Below are 18783 nucleotides of genomic sequence, written 5' to 3' on the forward strand. Positions count from 1 at the left end.
GTATAGAGACTTGAAACTTAGTGTGAATAATCATAAATCATTACCAGATATAGATTTATATGCCATTTTACATAAATACGACCCTTTAGTGAGATACAGTGGCCCAAACATGACCAATTTTTCAATGCCACGAGAGATATCGTTTTTCCTCAAAAATCTTTGAATTTATTCAGGTGGGTTTGCGTTGGTATGAGTTTTATGGAATAAAAAACGCAATATTCCTTTGACCTGGTGCTTTGCCTATACTTTCAATGACTTTTGAGGATTTTGGCTCTCATCTGTCTGCTTTTACACGCAAAATGGCCGACCCGTTTTTCACGTGAAATTTGACATAAAGTAGACATTATCTTTCGTTTACGAAAAATATAACCCGGAAAATTTGAATCAAAATATATAGTAGAGATTTATAAAGAGTAATAATTAGAAATCTTGAAAAATTAAGTTTGCGACGAAGGAAATAAGAGCAATTTTTCAATCGCGCGTCAAGGCTGAGCAACACGCCGCGGAACTCTCAGGCTCGGTGAGTGAGGCCGATTTTTCAAGTTTTTTAAAACATTAGCCATGAAAATCATCATTTTAAGCATGAATAATCATCTTCATTGACTTAAAACACTTAACTGGGGATATTAAAAAGGATTATGTATAGATCGACTGGACCATTTAGCGCATTACTCGAGTGAAAATACTAAGGATTGGATATTTTTCGGAACCATCCCACGCATAAGAAATATGGCTCGGGTATCGAAGTAAAGTGAAGAGATTAAGTCAGCATGCTTAAGAGAGAGGAAAATGAACTGTTTTCGTGAAAGGCAACGACCGATACCCTTTTTCCCTTTCCACCTTCGCCGAGGTGAGTCGCGCGGAAAGGGAAGTTCTGACACCACAAGGCTCTTTTAGCCTTTTTTATTACTGCGTCCGTCCGATGTGATATTCATTTGTAGCGTTTAGTTTCTTTCTTGAACTTAAAAAAAGTAAGAGATTTTAAGGTTGATTTAATGACGTGAGAAGCATAGAATTTTTTCGGCTCTACAAAACTAAAGTTTAGTTCTGTAGTTTGTTTGCTTCGTCTACTTGAATTCCATGAAGATTCAAGATCCAAAAAAATCGTTGATATAATTTTTACTAAAATTCCAAAGTCTCCGAAATCTTGCAATTTTGGTAGGAAAGTACTTGCTCAGTCACACAATTGTGTAGCAAGAGGCAATTTTCTGCAGCAGCAATACTGTAACATGGAGACGTCAAAACCTGCTGGCTGGTCAAGATACAGTGATGCATTTGGAAAAGTACCCAAAGTCACCATAGCAAACACTGTTGAAGCTGAAGTGGAAGCTTATTTATCAGAGATGAATGCACCACCAATTTCCTTCCCTGGGAAATACTGGAAGACTTGTATCTCCTACCCAAGCCTGAAAGTATTAGCGAAGGGGTTTCTTGCCATGCCGCCATCCCCTGTGTTCAGTGAAAGACATTTAGTTCTGCAGGAAAAATATGTGAAGTAAAATACAACAGGCTTTATGCTGACAGAGGGAAGATGGTTTGCCTTCTGAGCAAAAATTTACAGTCTGTAAAAGGAGACTAAATTTGTGAGACATTATTGATAATGATATGATATTAAAGGAGATACTTTTACTTTAAGTTTAAACATGAGTGCTAATATTCTTAAGTAATACCTATCATGTAACAACACTTTTCAGGTATGTTTCGTTTTGAAATTTAGCTATTATATTTTAATTACATAGTGATGATATGAAAGATGCTTTTCTCAACTGACTCTTTCACAGAGTAATATTTTTTTGAGTGGTTTTCCTGTTGCCTGGAATTAAGTGATATTTTTCTTGGAGCTTATGGCATCAGAATCGATGGAATCGGTATCGGTAGAATCGGAATCGAAATCTCAGAATCGGAATCGGGATCGGAATCGATAAAATTCTGGAATCGACCCATCACTAGTTATAGTCCATCAATTTATTTTAAGGTAAGACTAGTTTCGATGCAGCGGAGTCATCCTCGGCATTTCTGCATCAAAACTAGTCATACCTCAAAATAAATTGGCAGAATACAACTAAGTTTTTCATTTCATTAACATTAAAATGAACTTCGACAAAGTTGAACCTGGGACTATAATGATAAGAAATGTATTAAAGACGTTGTGTTTGATAATAACTTATTATAATTTTTTCTAGAAACAATTACTTGCATTGGAAAAAGATGTTGAACAGTACAAAAACTTCAGGCCTGATGATCCAGCAATCAAAACTAAAGCTATGCTGCAGTAAGTTTTATATTTTCCCGGTTTTAATTATGCTAATTAGTTGTATCTAGGTATGGCTTTACACAACTTATCTCCAATTTGCTCATTCTTTTAACTCATTGCAGTATTTGTTAAAGCTTATGCATTTGTTGCCTGCCTTTTAAAAATCTTCTTCACAGACTTTATTTTATCTCTTTTCATTTCAGAATGATACAGCAGTTGCAATCGGACTTTGAACGTACCATCGAAGGATCTGGGTCTGCCCAGATAAATACAATGGAACTCTCTGGTGGTGCCAAAATCAACAGATTGTTCCATGAAAGGTTTCCATTTGAAATTGTAAAAATGGAATTTGATGAAAAGGAACTAAGGAGAGAAATTGCATTTGCAATCCGAAACATCCACGGTGAGATTTTTTTATCATGTTTCACAGTGCAACAACCATTGTGGCAATATACTTGAGTACCATAAAGATATTGTCTGAGTATCAATCAATCTTAGCAAATGATAAAAAACCTTTTTCAGGCTTAATTATATTAATGACCCTTAGCAATGAAATAAATGGTGCTCTTGTTAAGAATGACTCAATTGCAGAAAGCTAGTACTTATATTAAGACTTTTTAATTGTGACACCAGTTGTATTAAAATTAGTGGTCAACAACCTCATTGTGGTATTAAATCAGAATTGATTAGGTTTTGTGCTTATATTATGAAGTAGACTCTCATTATTACAAAATCACGGTGACGAAAAACTGGATGTTTATGATTTAAGCTCGTATGAACTTTTCTTTTAGGAATCATTAGAAAAAAACATTGTCAGAGTTTCTTGTCTCTTTTAACTCCCGTACTTATAGTCGCACTGTGTAATAGCTTCAGAGTCATGTCTATAATATACGCTATTAAATATGATATACGAACAAGATGCATTCCAAGTCTTAGTTCGCAAGTATTAAACCTATGCAAGGCATTGAAAAGTGTTTTTATCCTGCAGAATGCAACACTGCATTACAATCATGCATTAACTCATTATTGTAACGAAATGATTCAGCTCTGCGTGCTACGCAGATCGAGTCGAAAAAATCACTGACCGCAGGAAGGCAGAATGTGCAAAATGCTAAACAGTTCCCGACTTCACTATGAATTAAATGATAATTTGTTTAGATTATGCCCAAAGTGCAAGTTTCCCTACGCCACACCCTGTCACATTGGGCAACTGGAAAGGCACTAAATTTGAACTTTCTGGCACGCTAGAATTTTTCGAATGCATGCATCTCTAAAAATTAGTAAATCGAAAGTTCGTAAGAAGAGGACTTCCTGTACGTCCAATAGGGTGGTTTCCTATTATTTTTTTATTCACTATATTGAAAGATTATTACTCCTGGAGTATGCATTTCATGCTTTTAGATTTTTAAATGACGATATCTATTTTTCGCGATTAAATGAAAAGTGAAAATTTTCAAGTGCATGAAAACGCGATGGCTAAGTATGACAGCAGGGAAAAGCCCGTGTGACGTCATTCTGGTTCCTGCTGTCGCCGTATGAGGTGACCTGGACCTAGAAACTTAAAAAGTTTTTGAATAGTCATCAACGAGGTTTCGTCAATTATTTGCTGTTTTCTATTAAACGTAGGTATGAATTTCTGGTATTCCCTTTTGCCATTATTCTTGATCCACGATTCAAAATCAGTGTATTTCAAGTTTCAAATAATGTAGAGATGATAAAGAATCAATTTGCTTTGGAGTCTGTCTAAACAGTATCACCTTGCAGAAACTGATACCTTAGGAAAAGTGCCACCGAAAATTACCTTTTCACCTTATATGCCTTTTTATATATACATCCATCAAGTGAAATAGAAAAATGACATTTTATACACTTTGTGCAGCTCTAGTATTCGAAATTTGAGGTATTCAAATATTCGAGCTATGATTTAATATTCGAATTCAATATATCAAGTTCGAGTAATCTGCTATTCAACCCATCTTTACTAAGTTGTCTATCACCATCGCTCAATGTATCATTTATAACCTTGGTATATTTATTGTACGGCATGATTATTTTACAGGTATCCGTGTGGGATTGTTCACTCCTGATATGGCCTTTGAGGCTATTGTTAAAAAACAAATTAGTAGGCTGAAAGAACCTAGTCTAAAGTGTGTTGATCAAGTAGTCATGGAGCTGTCAAATGTTGTTCGAACCTGTACTGATAAGGTGAGTTGTTTGTTTCCCTTAAAGTGAATGATTTAAAATTTTATTTCAAGCATTTTCTCTTTTTTGTAATAGCTTATTACTTCGTAGCTCACAGCCCACATGCCCCATATCCCAAAGCAATGGCATTAATCCTCCCAAGTGACAATGAACCCTTTTACAAGACATTTCCAATTTCCATTAAGAATTGAACTAATCTCATTCTTTTATCTGTAATCTATCTTATTTTTTAAAGGTATGATTTCTGTCACAGGCTTATCATTATCTGTAGAATGCCTCTTTATTTCTATCTAATATTGATAGGTCTTATCTCTAGAAATGGGCTGTCTACAGATAATCATCACTTCTCCAATAGATTATTTTGAAGGACTTTTATATGACTTAATAGCTTAATTTAATTTTCATTTTCTCATTAAATCCAGGCTCATGTACTATTTGTAGAAATAAATTTTATATTTTCTGAGTATGTTTTCATGTTCTAGAGGGGACCCAAAAGTAACGGGAATGGGGTGGGGGGGGGGGGGAGGGCGGTTGAGTTAGGGATCAGTTTTTCCCGTAAAGGTTACTAAGCAATGATATTTCCTGAGTCAGTGTGCCAATCCTGGTCGCTCTTGAGTGCATCCATTTGTCTATGGGATATTTTTGGTTGACCAACTTTTTCCGAATTAGGGAAAACGTGTAATGGCTGACTGCCGCGAGCAACAGGCGGCTGTAAGTTTTGTTTTTTGTTGGGGAAAAATGCCGCAGAAACTCTAGTGATGCTTAAAACTGTTCATGGGGATAGTACTGTTAGTAAAACACGTGTCCATGTCTGGTTTTTGCATTTCAAGAATGGACAGAGGTAGATTAATGACCATCCTCATTCAGGGCACCCGTCAACGAGAATGGACTACAATGTTGCAAAACTCCACTCCCTCGTTCAAGAAGATCATTGCCGAACGATTGATGAACTTTGTAGATATTTTGCAGAGGTTAAGGGAAAATATCCGGAAGAAAAGGGCAGATATTTGGCGCAGAGGTGATTGGTTCTTCCACCACACCCACACCTTCCATGAAGCGGTTTTTGATAAAAATGACATGACGCCAATTGTTCAACCCCCTTTTCACCAGAAATTGCCACCTGTGACTTTTGATTTCCTTGACTGAAAAGGGATATGAAAGGAGAACGTTTCGGGACTGTAGATGAGTTTTAAAAAATTCCTAAAAGCCCTAAAGAACATTGAATTAAGTGAATTAAAAATTGTTTTGAACGGTCGAAGAAACGATTAGATAGATGTGTTGCAGTCAATGAGGATTACTTTGAAGGTGGTTAAAATTCGGTGGCAAAATATTGGGAATAAAAAAGTTATTGCAAAATTCTCATTATTTTTGGGTCCCCCCTCCTCGTATCTCGTATTGTTGTTTCCCCATGTGGGATATCATCATCATCATTGGTCTGCAATCCTATGATTGGTTTGACGCAGCACTCCTCTCAATTCCCTTGTCAGCTAATCTTTTTACACCTACGTATTTCTTCTCTTTCACATATTTCTTTGGCCTTTATTAATGTTTTAAGGGAGGTATTCATCAATAGTTTAATAGGGTCCTTTACTATTCCATTGTGAAACATATATAACGTTATTTGTGGTGAAAACATATGGGGCATTGAAGTCGGGAATAAAAACTTAAGATAAATTTATTCTGAACCTCATGAGTGTTAGCTGAACTCCTAAAGAATGTATATTTAACCTTTTAGAACCAGCAGGCTAATATGTGGGCCTATGTCAGATGTGCAAAAGCTTCCTTGGGCTGATTTATCTGCCCAATGTTTTACTATAATAATAATTAAATTGTTATTTTTCCTGAATGAAAGAAATATTCAACCCCACTGTAGTGTTGGGACATAAAGAGCTAATAAAGGCCCCTTTTATCCCAAAAGTCATATACAGTGAAACCTCGATATAACGACACCCCACTGTGCACTAATAAACACTCGCTATAGCGAATTGTCGCTTTACCGGAGGTGGAGCAAATAATAGCCAATATACCTGTTGCGAACAGATATACAGGAACAGGAGTGGTGCGGCGACAGATAAACATCTATCCGATAAATGTAAGCATAAATCCAGACGAAAGGCGATGTTTTTTTGCATCACTAAATTTCCTTACTCAAATAACGACTAACTATTCAAACAATTTATAAGCGCCGCACTGAATAAAAATCATGCAAAGCATTGTTTCGTCAATCATTATATTTATCGAACGACAGTTTACCACATAAATTTGAGACTGAGCACTCCATTAACTTCATTTCTAACAGATCGCTAGCAATTACAGAGGTTAAGGAGTCTTCATGAAAGTCTTCCGGCGGTGAAACCCTCGCTATGGCGAGAGCCAACACCGAAAGGGTCTCGTAAAAAAGAATTTTTTAACACTCTTATTATAGGGTCAATTGACGGTGCATCGGCTATCTCTCGTAATAGCGGGGGTGTCGCTATAGCCCGTACTCGCTTTAACGAGGTTCCACTGTATAAGGTGCATGTAGGTGAAGATTGGCAGTGAAATAGCATTGTGGTGAAAAGGTTTTAACACTTTGCGTGCCATGGTCGTAATATTACATCTCAGTAATATCTCTGAAGATTGCCTAGTACAAAATATTGCATGTAGAACAACATTCTTTATGATTTCCTTGAATAAAATAGTTCATATTGAACATTTGTACAACACATATTATGCATTTAATGGCTGCAGATCGATGTTTCAATATTTTTTTATTTTTCAAAAACAGTATGTTTTCATAGTTACATGATGTATTTAAAAATCGGCAAGAAATTTTGTTCAACTCATTCATCAATGAGAACAAAGGTTATTTTTATTGAATTACTCTTTGTATTAAATATAATTTTTCTGTTACTGTCTGAAAAAATGACATGAAATTTGTCAAAATGGCCAGATTTTTCAGAAAGGCATTTATATTAGCGACCAGCACTCTGTTTTATAATGTGGGAACCAGAACTGTTTTTTTTAATGAAGTTCAAATTTGAATAATAAAAGCCTCGGTGAGTTTGGTTTCATTATGATATACGTAGGTAAATATGGTCCTGAATGTCATTAATAAGGTTTTGTGGCGTAGAGAAATGGCATCTCAGCTATCTCATGTCATATTTCACTGCACACCTTCGAAGCCAAATAAAACATAAGAATAATTTTTGCTTTTTCAAATATTTTTAAGAATAGACTAATGGTTTTATGATAATTAATATCCCTCAAGAGATTTGTTCAGAAGATTGTCTGGAACTTCTTCTCGATGTCTTAAATTTGGCCTCAGGCTCCAGTTACTAGGATATTTTCAACTAAATATGTACTTGAATGGATGATCATGCATCATTGCTTTTTTAATCTTGATAACTGTTTACTTCTTCCATTCCCTGTAGATGGCAAGGTACCCAAGATTACGTGAAGAGACAGAATCCATAATTGCACATTATGTACGTCAAAGGGAACAAATGTGTAAAGAACAAATAGTGCTTCTGAATGACTGTGAATTAGCATACATGAACACAAATCACGAAGATTTCATAGGTTTTGCTAAGTAAGTAGTTGTTTTACCTCCTTTTTTGTAGGTATTCTCCTTGATCATAAGCACTGGCCTGTGTCTCAGTTGTAACTACCTATGTTAAGTGGGTATATTAGTTGGAATACAGTAAACTCCTGATTATCACAGCACGTTTTATCAATTTTGTAAGTTATCCGTTGGTAGTTATCACTCTTTTGCTGTTTTTATATAGAGGTCAGGTTCCGTATTCTACAATTTTTTGTGTTTTGATTCTTGCAGCCATTGCTATTTGAGTTACCATTTCTTGCCAAAGATAATAACGTCATTAATCACAACTTATTTCCTTGGTAACTCATTGAGAATTTGTCATGTTTTTTCACCAATCCTATTTGGTGTTCTTGAGACTTACTTCACAACCATGGAAATACAGGATTAAAAATGGTAAAATTTGAATCTGGCAGATAATGTTACCACATTACAACCCATTTTGTTTGCAAGTTAAAATAGTGTAGGAAAAAAATAGTTTATTAATTAGGGATTATATACATAATCATGCATTTTTACTCCTCCACTTCATTCATTCAGATAATCAAAAGTTTACTGTGTGTGTTTCAAAACTATTTCATAATTACTAACAGCTCCTTTTAAGTATGTACTATACATTTATTGTAAGCTTTTTTTTAACAAATCAATTCTGCCCTGTTTTTACATAATAGGGAGCATATTCAATTTCATGCTCCAAATTATGTAAACTATAGATATTTAATTCATCAGTGTTGATGATCGACTCTATCTATAAGGGTGAATAATGAGCGCAATTTCAAAAACTGTCATCCAGTTCTCTATTGCCTTCTTCAAGTGCACAGCAGTCATCGGAAAATTCAAATAAAGCAGGGAGGAAGTTGGGCAACCAGGTCATTAGGAAAGGTTTCATGTGCATACACAATTTGGGCATAATGAAAGGAGGCTCGAGAGACTATTGGTTTGTCCTCACATCGGAGAGTATTTCTTGGTTCAAGGATGATGAGGTAAGTGTTCGTAATTAAATCGTACCCAAAAATACTTCATTTTGTTATTGTAGTCATGCATGAACATTTTCATCGTGGTCATATTGCTGAATTTCCACGTAGCCATTATTTGAGAGATTCTGTTATTATTGTAGGTCAGTGTTTCCCAAACTTTTAATCAAAATCTTATATGTACTAATTAAACAAATCAGGAACATTGTAAAAATTAAATTAAAAAACAATGACTAATTAAATGACTAATAAATAATTCAGTTCTCTGTGTCGTGAAGTTGTACCAACGATAGACCAAATGAAACTAAACCCCTTCAAAAGTTTCCCTCGTCCAAGAAAGGCTTGGAAATATTTTTCAACCGTTCTTACTTTAAAATGTAGGAAAACACATGGTTTAAATTACTTCCATACGCGGGAACAAAATAAACTTTAGAAGCGAAGCTTGAAAACAAAGACAAAAGGAAGGTTCGCATTTGTCACATTGTCAGGACCCTCCGGCACCCCCCTGCCGCCCTCTTGGCACTTTTCGCCCCTATAGACTGTAGCAACGCCCCCCAGGGGGCAGTAGCACCCCTTTTGGGAACCACTGTTGTAGGTTGTGTCAGTACTTGGTTGGAATTCTTTTTCTATTATCATGGCATATTGCCTTATTTAAGTGAGTCTAAAGTGAAGCTAATTGTTTCATTTTCTGCTCTTTTCGAAACATTGCTTTCTTTACGTGTACTCTTTAAGAAAACCATAATAGTCAGAGGTGGGCCGAGGTAAAATACTGTAGATGCCAGTGGCAGGTAACAGATGCCCGATTACTTTTGATGATGGAGAATCTTACCATGGTTTTTTTTACCTTGTGAGTAAAGTTTAAATTTCGTCGTTGCATTATTATTGGAATGTCATGAAATAAATAATTCAAATCTATTTTCAATCCTGCCGACCTCTAAATGATAGTTATAGTAAGTAATGAAATTGCAGTACAGGTTATTAACGTTTGTTATAAAGTATGCATTGAAAAAAGCTAAAAATACTAAATGCAAGCATGATGACTGGTGAGAAAGTGATTTTCAGGTGTCAAAATAAGTTTTAAAAACTTTTGTTGGCTAATTTTCAACCCTCTTGTTTAGAGTTGTTCTCAGCATTGATTTTTTTGTTCAAATTTCAGGAAAGAGAAAAGAAATATATGTTGCCCTTGGATGGCCTAAAGCTCAGGGATCTGGAGCAAGGTTTTATGTCTCGAAGACATACATTTGCTCTTTTCAACCCAGAAGGCAGAAATGTATATAAGGTATGTCATTAAAAAATGTATTTCCCCATTTTGGTTCATGTATTTAACGTTAACTAGTTTGATGATGTTGATTTTGCATTATTTTGAACATTCTTGTAATAAAATTACTGAGGAACCCAGGAAAAAAAGAATTCTGGGGAACCAAAAGTAGGAAAATCTTATTGCGAAATTCACTTTTAAGATATTAAATTTATTGAATTAATTTTCTATGATATACTAGCTTGGAAACTAAGTTATGATGAAGTTTATGGCATCCATTAATGTTACATTCACACTTTTCTTGGTAACTTTTCGAAAAAAATTGTGTAGTTATGACAATTGTTTAAATGAATCTATGCCAAAAAAGCTCAAAATGTAATTCTGTCTGTAAGACCTGTGTATAAAACCTATCATTTGTGTTTATGGTTAGGGTTCCAAAAATATGATTCTGTTGCCATAATATGTATCCCAGACATGTGAAACATTTTATTGTATTTACTCATGTAAACCTTGGGTATCTAGTGCACCCCCATTTATGGGTCGGCTTGTGAAGAAATTTTTTTTTTTTTTTTTCAAAAGATCAAATTATTTCTCTTGAGCCTGCATAATGTTGTTAGAAAATGAACTCATACTTTTAACCTTTTCCCTACTAAAGACGTAAATATACGTGTGGATGTTTCTTGACCCGGGAAACTAAAGCCATATATTTGCATCAGAGAATTTCTTACACTAGTGAACAAATGCCATATATATACGTTTCCTAGCTCTCCCCCTTTTATGACGGTTGCGGGTGTTCGACGTCTTTGTTTCGGGACCCAATACTGCGGGTTTTAGACTTTACCCTCGGAATCCGGGAGCAGGTACCCGGACCCCTCGTCTTTTATTATCCCTCTTAGCGGTAAGGGTCATGGAATTGTTTATCCAGTCAGTTTTCAAAATAAATATTTGTTCTTTTCTCAAGAAATATAAACTAAGAGTTGAATTCTTTGTCTTTTGAGCAGCTTTTGCAATGTTTAAACCAAATTCTATGATAAATATTAACTTATGTCTTGAGTTCTGTATAAACATCAACATGGAAATTGTTGCTGAATTAAATGCGTTAATATTGACCTTAGAACTTCATTTAAAATTTGACAATGCTCAGAAAAAATTGGGGAATTCAATTCAAAGTCTGCAATTTATGTGCAAGCAACAATTATCCATATGCCAAATACATATATGCAATCCATTAGTTGACCACGAACTAATGCCACAGGTATGGCCGTGAACCCAGAAAGGAGGGAGAACAACTACCCTCGGAGTCCGCGATAATGCGGAGTCCTTGCTGGGAGGGGTCGAAAAATGTTGGAGCTGAAAGCGTGTGATTATCCGTGAGAACCTTCTTAACGAATGCCCTCCAAAAATGCTCCCTACCATGAGAAAGAAGAGTCGTTTAGGGCTCAGTATAGCAGTCATTCTAAGACGAAAACTCCACCGTCTCGAAAGGGTTAAATAAAAATTCTTTGCTTAAATTAAGTGCTAATGTGCATCTTTCTTATTAATTTATTGTGTCACATAATAATATCATCGCAATGCCCCGCCTGTTTTACTGTGCATCTTTTTCTCCTAACATCACACAATAATTACAGTACAGTCACAGATATACTTTAGCCAGGGTTCCCACTCAACCATGAAAACCTTAAAACCGTGAATAAGCCGTGAATTTCGTATACCGTGAAAAAATCTGGAAATAGCCGTGAATTTCATCATAAAACCTTAAAAATCATTCAAACTTGATTGTAGACCAGCGATTGATTGATCAAAAGAAAAATCGATACGTCGATAATGTTTCAAGGTCAGTCACGTGCAGTCGCTGTCCACGAATTAGTCTGCACACGTATATTCGAAGCGTAATTATTGGTCCGTGTGCCATGACGACACATTGGCCTTACGCCTGTGATTGGAAGACAAAGTGTTCATTAAGTCTGGAGAAGAAACAGACTCTTCTTCTCTCCCTACACACCTGCTCCCTCCGTTTTCCCACTCACAACCGGTAGCCGGCCCTGAATTTTGCTAACGATAAGTAGGTGACGTCATAAGGGCTGAAAGCATGTGATTATCCGCGAGACCCTTCTTAACGAATGTCCTCCAAAAATGATCCCTACCACGAGAAAGAAGAGTCTCTTGGGGCTCAGTACAGCACTTTCATTGCTGCGTTTGCTTTCATGGCGTCTGTCGCGTTTGATAAATCTTTAGTTAACGTGCGGTCGGTGATTGTTTTGTGATCAAAATAGGGTGGTTTCCTATTATTTTTTTATTGCCTAAATCGAAAGATTATTACACCTGGAGTGCATATTTCACGCATTTAGATTTTTAAAAGACCAATTCTATTTTTCGCGATTAAATGAAAAGTGAAAATTTTCAAGCACGCGAAAACGCGACGCGTAAGTATGAATGCCGGTAAATCTCTCCGTGAGACTTATTTCTGGTTCCCGCTGCCCCCCTGTGAGGTGACCTTGAGGCTGATACGACGCAGGCTGCTAGGGGGCAGCTGAGTACCCTGCTGGCTGGTAGCGCTTGTCTTAAATAAGGATTATTAATACCTTATCAAATGAAGAAAACTTTCCGACCTTAGCCAGTTTTAATAAGTGATTATTAAGACATGTTTCCTTGAGCTCTACGCCTCATGCATGCATTGGTAACCTCAGAGGATGTATAACTCCTATCCTCTCGTATAGAAACTAGGTCCCTGTGACATCACGTGGAGTGGCATCGCATGGGCGCCAATCTGGCCCTTTTCAAATGAGGATAAAAATGGACCATTGCCATTCGTCTAAACCGCTATTTCTAAAACGAAATAATTTGTATATTTTGAATACACTAATGGTGGGTAACGAATCGCAATCAATGCCTTTCGTTTTCTTTGATGAAGGAAACTACCCTATTTCTGTCTAAAATGGCTTATCAACAGACCGTGAATTTGACGACATTTGACCGTGAAAACCTGGAAAAAAACGTGAATTTTATAATTTAGCTAGAGTGGACAATTTTCCATGAAATTCCTATACACTACTGATTTGCCATTTATATAAATTCAGGAAAATTTAAAATGGAAAGTCAGATCAGTATGAGTCCTGTCCTTAGGTTAATTTGTTTGTCTCCTGTAGGATTACAAGCAATTGGAGCTGAGCTGTGAAACACAGGATGAAGTTGATTCATGGAAAGCGTCATTCCTGAGGGCTGGAGTTTATCCTGAGAAGTCCACCGACCAAACAAATGGAGATGAGGTTTGTATTTTTCTTGTCATTCTTGAAGCTCTTCTCATTAATAGCAATAAAAATTGGTGTTAATGTTATTGATATGGTTGCCTGTCAACAGTAATAGAAATTTTTTGCTGTTTTGGACCATGTTGTTACAGGAGAGGTGGACATATTGGGGACATTGGTTATCATGTCATATTTGAGCATTGCTTATCCTTTATTTTTTTATTGTTTTTTTGCTCCCTCATCATCTTATTCTGTTATTGTTGAAAGTCATCGACCATAGATCATTTGGTGTGTTCACTTTGATGTGCTGTTATTATTACTTTTAAGCGACATCCACTTTTGATTGTTACTCCCTAATTTTAGTGCTGACTGAAGTTGGGTTTTAGTAATGGAAAATTATCCATTGAAATGGAAATCGATAGAGTGGTAAAACAATTTATAACGTTTGTCCTCATTTTTAATGTAATGATTGGTGCATTGTTTTTTTGCTCCCTCATCATCTTATTCTGTTATTGTTGAAAGTCATCAACCATAGATCATTTGGTGTGTTCACTTTGATGTGCTGTTATTATTACTTTTAAGCGACATCCACTTTTGATTGTTACTCCCTAATTTTAGTGCTGACTGAAGTTGGGCTGTAGTAATGGAAAATTATCCATTGAAATGGAAATCGATCGAGTGGTAAAACAATTTATAACGTTTGTCCTCATTTTTAATGTAATGATTGGTGCAATGTCTTGACGAGACATGGAAACAAAGAAATGCTTAAGTATTATTGGCAGCGTGAAAGGAATGCTTTTAGCATTAACACGTTGACCGCCATATGTGTCATAGTGACAGAGAACGAAACTTCCCACCTCACCATAGCAGTGATATTGACAGGCCACAGAGCAGCCAAGTACCAGGGTATTTCTTGCACCAGCGATTACTGAGTGAGATTCTTCTGGCATGGGCAGTGACTGAAGTGGTCACTGCGGACAAATTACTTCAAATTCGAGTGAAATTATATTTAAATTCAGGAATTCTTCTCAGGCTCTACACCTGGTTAATTCAGTCGTATTGGCCAACCTAACCTAATCTGGTGTAGACCCATAGAAGGATTCCTGAATATTATTCAGCAGGAAAAATTTAAATCGATTATATTTAAATTCATTATTCATATAGTCCTTTACGTACAAACGAGATGCGTTCTGAGACCTTGTTCGTAAATTGAAAAACACAAGGAAGGCATTGAAAAGTGTTGTTATCCTGTAGAGTGCTGCACTATTTTACATTGACTCACGACAGACATGAACTTATCTAGCACGATTCTCTATCTACCATCAGTTTCCCGATCAGGCATGCTTAGTAACGTTGTTTATCAAGCAACATTTTCGAAGTTGTGTCCCTGAAGGATAATATCTATGTAATGTGATAATATACAGCAGACTCCCAATTATCCGGGTGCGGCTTATCTTTGTTGTGGGTTATCCGGGCATGAGTTCATACTCCTTCGATGTTTTCCGCAATCTTTTTAAAAAAAATAAAAAAGCGTTATCGCAGCAAAAAAGATCGCAGTAGGGAAAAGAAAGCTGCTAATGATTCCAGAAAGCAAACTAAAATAATGTAAAATGTGCGTGTATAATAATAGATTGATTGATTTACGTATATGATGGAAATTGCAAGAAATTGGAGTTGAGGTTTGGATTATTCGTGCTTCTAGAAAAAAATTCCGATACACTGGCCGAAAGGTATTAAAAAACGCCCCTGGAAAACATTTTTTATTCATGGCCCTCTCAAAAATATTTTATAAAAACATGCGTTAGAAATTTTCAAATTGACGCCATTTCTCCTTTTCCCGCTGAAAATTCTTTAAAACAAAATTTGACATTTGCTCCATTAATTAAGCTTTCAAATACAAATGGAAGGAAACCCTAGGGCGGGCTCGCAAGGATACACTCCCGGAGCAGGGTCTATAAGCGCGAGCTTTTTACCTCTGCACCCAGAAGGGGGAGGACAGGAAGGAGAAGGGAAGGAGGCGCCGCCGCGAGACGCCTCCTGGGAGGAGATAGGGAAGGAAGGGAGGGGACAAGGAATCCCGCACCGTCACAAAGGCGGGTCGGGTCCTACTACTAACAAAACCAAGCTTACGCAATTAATGTTCTAACAATCTTGGAGGACCATTCTATGAGGAAGAAGGATCCAACGATCAAATCGTTAGATGCTTTCAAATACAGCAAACTGCATTTAAAAAAAACTTTTTTGACCGAGACGTATAAAAAAGAGTGAGAATCGTATTTTCGAGCTAGCCGGCCCTGGTGGGCTTCTAGTGGGCTGGAAGTGTGGGGAGGTTGGTCATATTTGATCCCAAATCAGATGCCCTAAGTTCAGAAAAAATTCTGGAGGGGGGACTTTTCACCCTCTTATTCATCTATGCTCTTTGAAATTTAGGGCAATAACTGTTTGTATTCCTGAAGGTTCATAAGGAGAGGACTTACTGTAATGATATTTCTCTATGACATTAATCCATAATTCAAAACTGATGAAAAATAAACATCAAGGTATCACAGGAAATATGTGCTAAAACATCATGGCGGTCAGCATGTTAAGAAATTCAACAAAAAACATTTTAGGATTAATTATTTTTAAATGCTCTTTGAGTAATATTGATATTTTTTGTGTATATTGAAGTGCCATTTGATTGCTTAAAAAACAGACTGATTGTACTCGATATGGAAGCATCCAGTTTTTGTTCATTTTTGTTTTCTTTCTTCCCCTACCCATTCCGTTCTCTCATTCCTCCCCAAAATCCCAAAACATAGGAAACCAGGGTAAGTTCTCCAAGTCTTTTGGCCCCTAAAAAATCCCTCCATCCAGATGGTGAGTCTCTTCCCCCACTTCTTAATCAGGTGCTCTCCTATACTCTTCTCCCTCGTGGACCTCCTGCTTCTATGGAGTTGAGCAAGCACCAACAAAAAGTGCCGTTTTTACGCTCGTTCCTTGTCATTCTTTTGTGTGTGTCTCACTCTTTTGTGTTCTGTACATGGCTCGTTTAATTTTGCTTCTTGTTACTTGCCCTTTTGTGACTGTTTTCCTCTACACGAGGCTCTTCAAGGTCTCGTAAACGCAGTAAATTGTTACCTTCATTCTTTTGGTACTTACGAGGACTTTTATGTCTTGATTTTATTTTTCGTGCTAATGCATTTTGTTTGCTGGTGAGAAAAAAAAGTGGCGGTACTTATTTGGGACTAGACAAAAAGTGGTGCTTGGGGTACATATTTGAACTTAAAAATAAAAAGCCATTCGTATATGTTGAATACTGTGTTAAGTGTTGTATGATGGTGGATCTCAAATAGTACTTAATCATTCAATGTGGCTTGGCAGACTTAAAAATTGTTTATTTTTGCCTGCATTACCAGCCTTGAGGTGTCTCCCTTCTTGCCTGTTTACACTTGCTCTTAGCTTATTTTTCTGTATTGAAATATTTATGCTAGGTTAAAAGCACTTGATTGAAACTTATTTTGAGGACATGATGGATGGTCAAACTCCTTACTTAGGAAAGCAGGTATATCAGGTCACTTGGAGCCATTTTTGCTTTATTGTAGGCTCATTTATCTCTCTTTAATCTCAGTATTTTCACCTGCCTACCTCCTCCTAGTAAATTATGAGTCATAATTTCAAATTGATATTATTTCGGGGTGGCTTTTCATGTTTACATCTGAGAAATAATAGTAACGGTCTGCGTTCATTAATTCGACGACCTTTTATTATTTTTTGAAAGATGCATGGTGATAACATTAAACATGAACTTCTGTGCAGCCTGGTGAATTGTTAGACGAAGGACATGATAACTTAGTCAGCCTCTGCACCTAAATGAAATATATTCTGACTGTAGATAAATTTTTCATCATAGAAATAATTCATTTGCAGCATGCACATTCATTAAATTAGTCTAAATATTAGTGTGATTCCTGCTATCTTCACTTTTTACACTCTCAAGTGTCAGCTAAGAGGAGCTAATAGCTGTCTTAGTTTCTATTTTGTCTTCTTTTGCCGCAAATTAAGCAAATATTGGCAGTTTTTTGTTTTTTTTTTTTTACTTGAAACCGTGCAGAAATCGTGGTTGTAATGTCTGATGGTTTTTTGTCGCTAGTTCTTTACATGAATTCAAAAATTTTGCATATTGCTACTATCTATCGCTATAGATCTATGAGGAAAGGGATTTAGACTGCCACGGTCCAGAGATGGATGGTTTATTAAGATAAAATTCTTCTTCACACTAAATCTGGGAGCACCCTCAAATTTAGCCATACATTTGCTTCTGAAACATCCTTGTCGAGCATTTTGGTTGAATGAATAATGGTTGCATTGTGTATATGATGCATGCTAAGTCTAATTTTTCATGAGTGATAAATTGTTCTAAAGGTAAATTTAATGTCAACAGACGTGCTGTGTGTACAGGTTCCAGACTTATTCTTTTTTGTGGAAATGTATGCAATTTTCCTGTTAATGTTTTTTGTAGCATTATTCTTAATGACATTTTTACTCATTTTTTTCCTTTTTGATTGCTGGAATATGCATTTTGGTGTTCAGGAGAGAGAGAAGAAATTAATATTGGTTGTTAAAACTGCCTTTTCACCATGGTTTTTCAAGTTTGATACTTTTTAAGGTAGTTAGTGGACTATATTCCAGTCAGCATAAGTCTCATCATCTCTCTAAATTTGCCCATTTTTGTTGAGGTGTATCAAAGCCGGTGGAGTATATTGTTGTTTATCATCATGCTGTGCCAGCAGCTTCTATGAGGCACATTTCAGACATTTCTTCCGTCAAAGTGTGCTGCATTCATTCATGATGGGTGTGCCATACGGCTGAATCATTTTGAATTACAATACCTTAGTTCCTTGGGTGCCCTAAGATTACTGAAAAGTTCTTATGTCTTGGATTTGTTTTGATCTTGCCTGGAATAACTAATTTCTTTCAGTAAAATTTCTTTTGGCAGTTAATTTTGGATAAAACTTCACCTATACCCCTTGAATTTCATTCAAACACAATCTCAGCTATGCTTCCTACTTATTAATTTCTTTAAGGTAGTAGAACAAACTTATCATTCCTCTTCAAAGGCTTTCTCGAGTTTGTTTTCTACATGCTCACTGTTTAGCTAAGTTTTGCAGTTAACAATTGGTGAATCAAACTATGGATATAATGGGATGGTTTTTTTTATCTTCAAACAAACCTTAAAGTGGTCATCTTAAACCTTAAAGTTATCATCACCTTTACACTTCACTTTTATC

At 36.2% G+C, this 18783-nt stretch overlaps 1 protein-coding gene across 9 annotated transcripts in view; it reads left to right on the top strand.

The window, feature by feature from the left end:
* LOC124169221 (dynamin) overlaps positions 1-18783 on the top strand; it is a 72207-nt gene that overhangs the window by 17873 nt on the left and 35551 nt on the right. For 4 of the 9 annotated variants that reach the window (XM_046547745.1, XM_046547750.1, XM_046547752.1 and 1 more), the window contains exons 7-14: positions 2184-2272; positions 2458-2657; positions 4314-4459; positions 7870-8027; positions 8830-9019; positions 10167-10289; positions 13415-13534; positions 16315-16323. In XM_046547745.1, coding sequence (XP_046403701.1) covers positions 2184-2272; positions 2458-2657; positions 4314-4459; positions 7870-8027; positions 8830-9019; positions 10167-10289; positions 13415-13534; positions 16315-16323 — 1035 coding nt within the window. The remainder of the gene's footprint in view (positions 1-2183; positions 2273-2457; positions 2658-4313; positions 4460-7869; positions 8028-8829; positions 9020-10166; positions 10290-13414; positions 13535-16314; positions 16324-18783) is intronic. The other 5 variants (XM_046547746.1, XM_046547747.1, XM_046547749.1 and 2 more) reach the window with 3 other exon arrangements.

Source organism: Ischnura elegans, chromosome 12 (assembly GCF_921293095.1).
Source record: "Ischnura elegans chromosome 12, ioIscEleg1.1, whole genome shotgun sequence".
In the NCBI taxonomy this organism is placed as follows: Eukaryota; Metazoa; Arthropoda; class Insecta; order Odonata; family Coenagrionidae; genus Ischnura; species Ischnura elegans.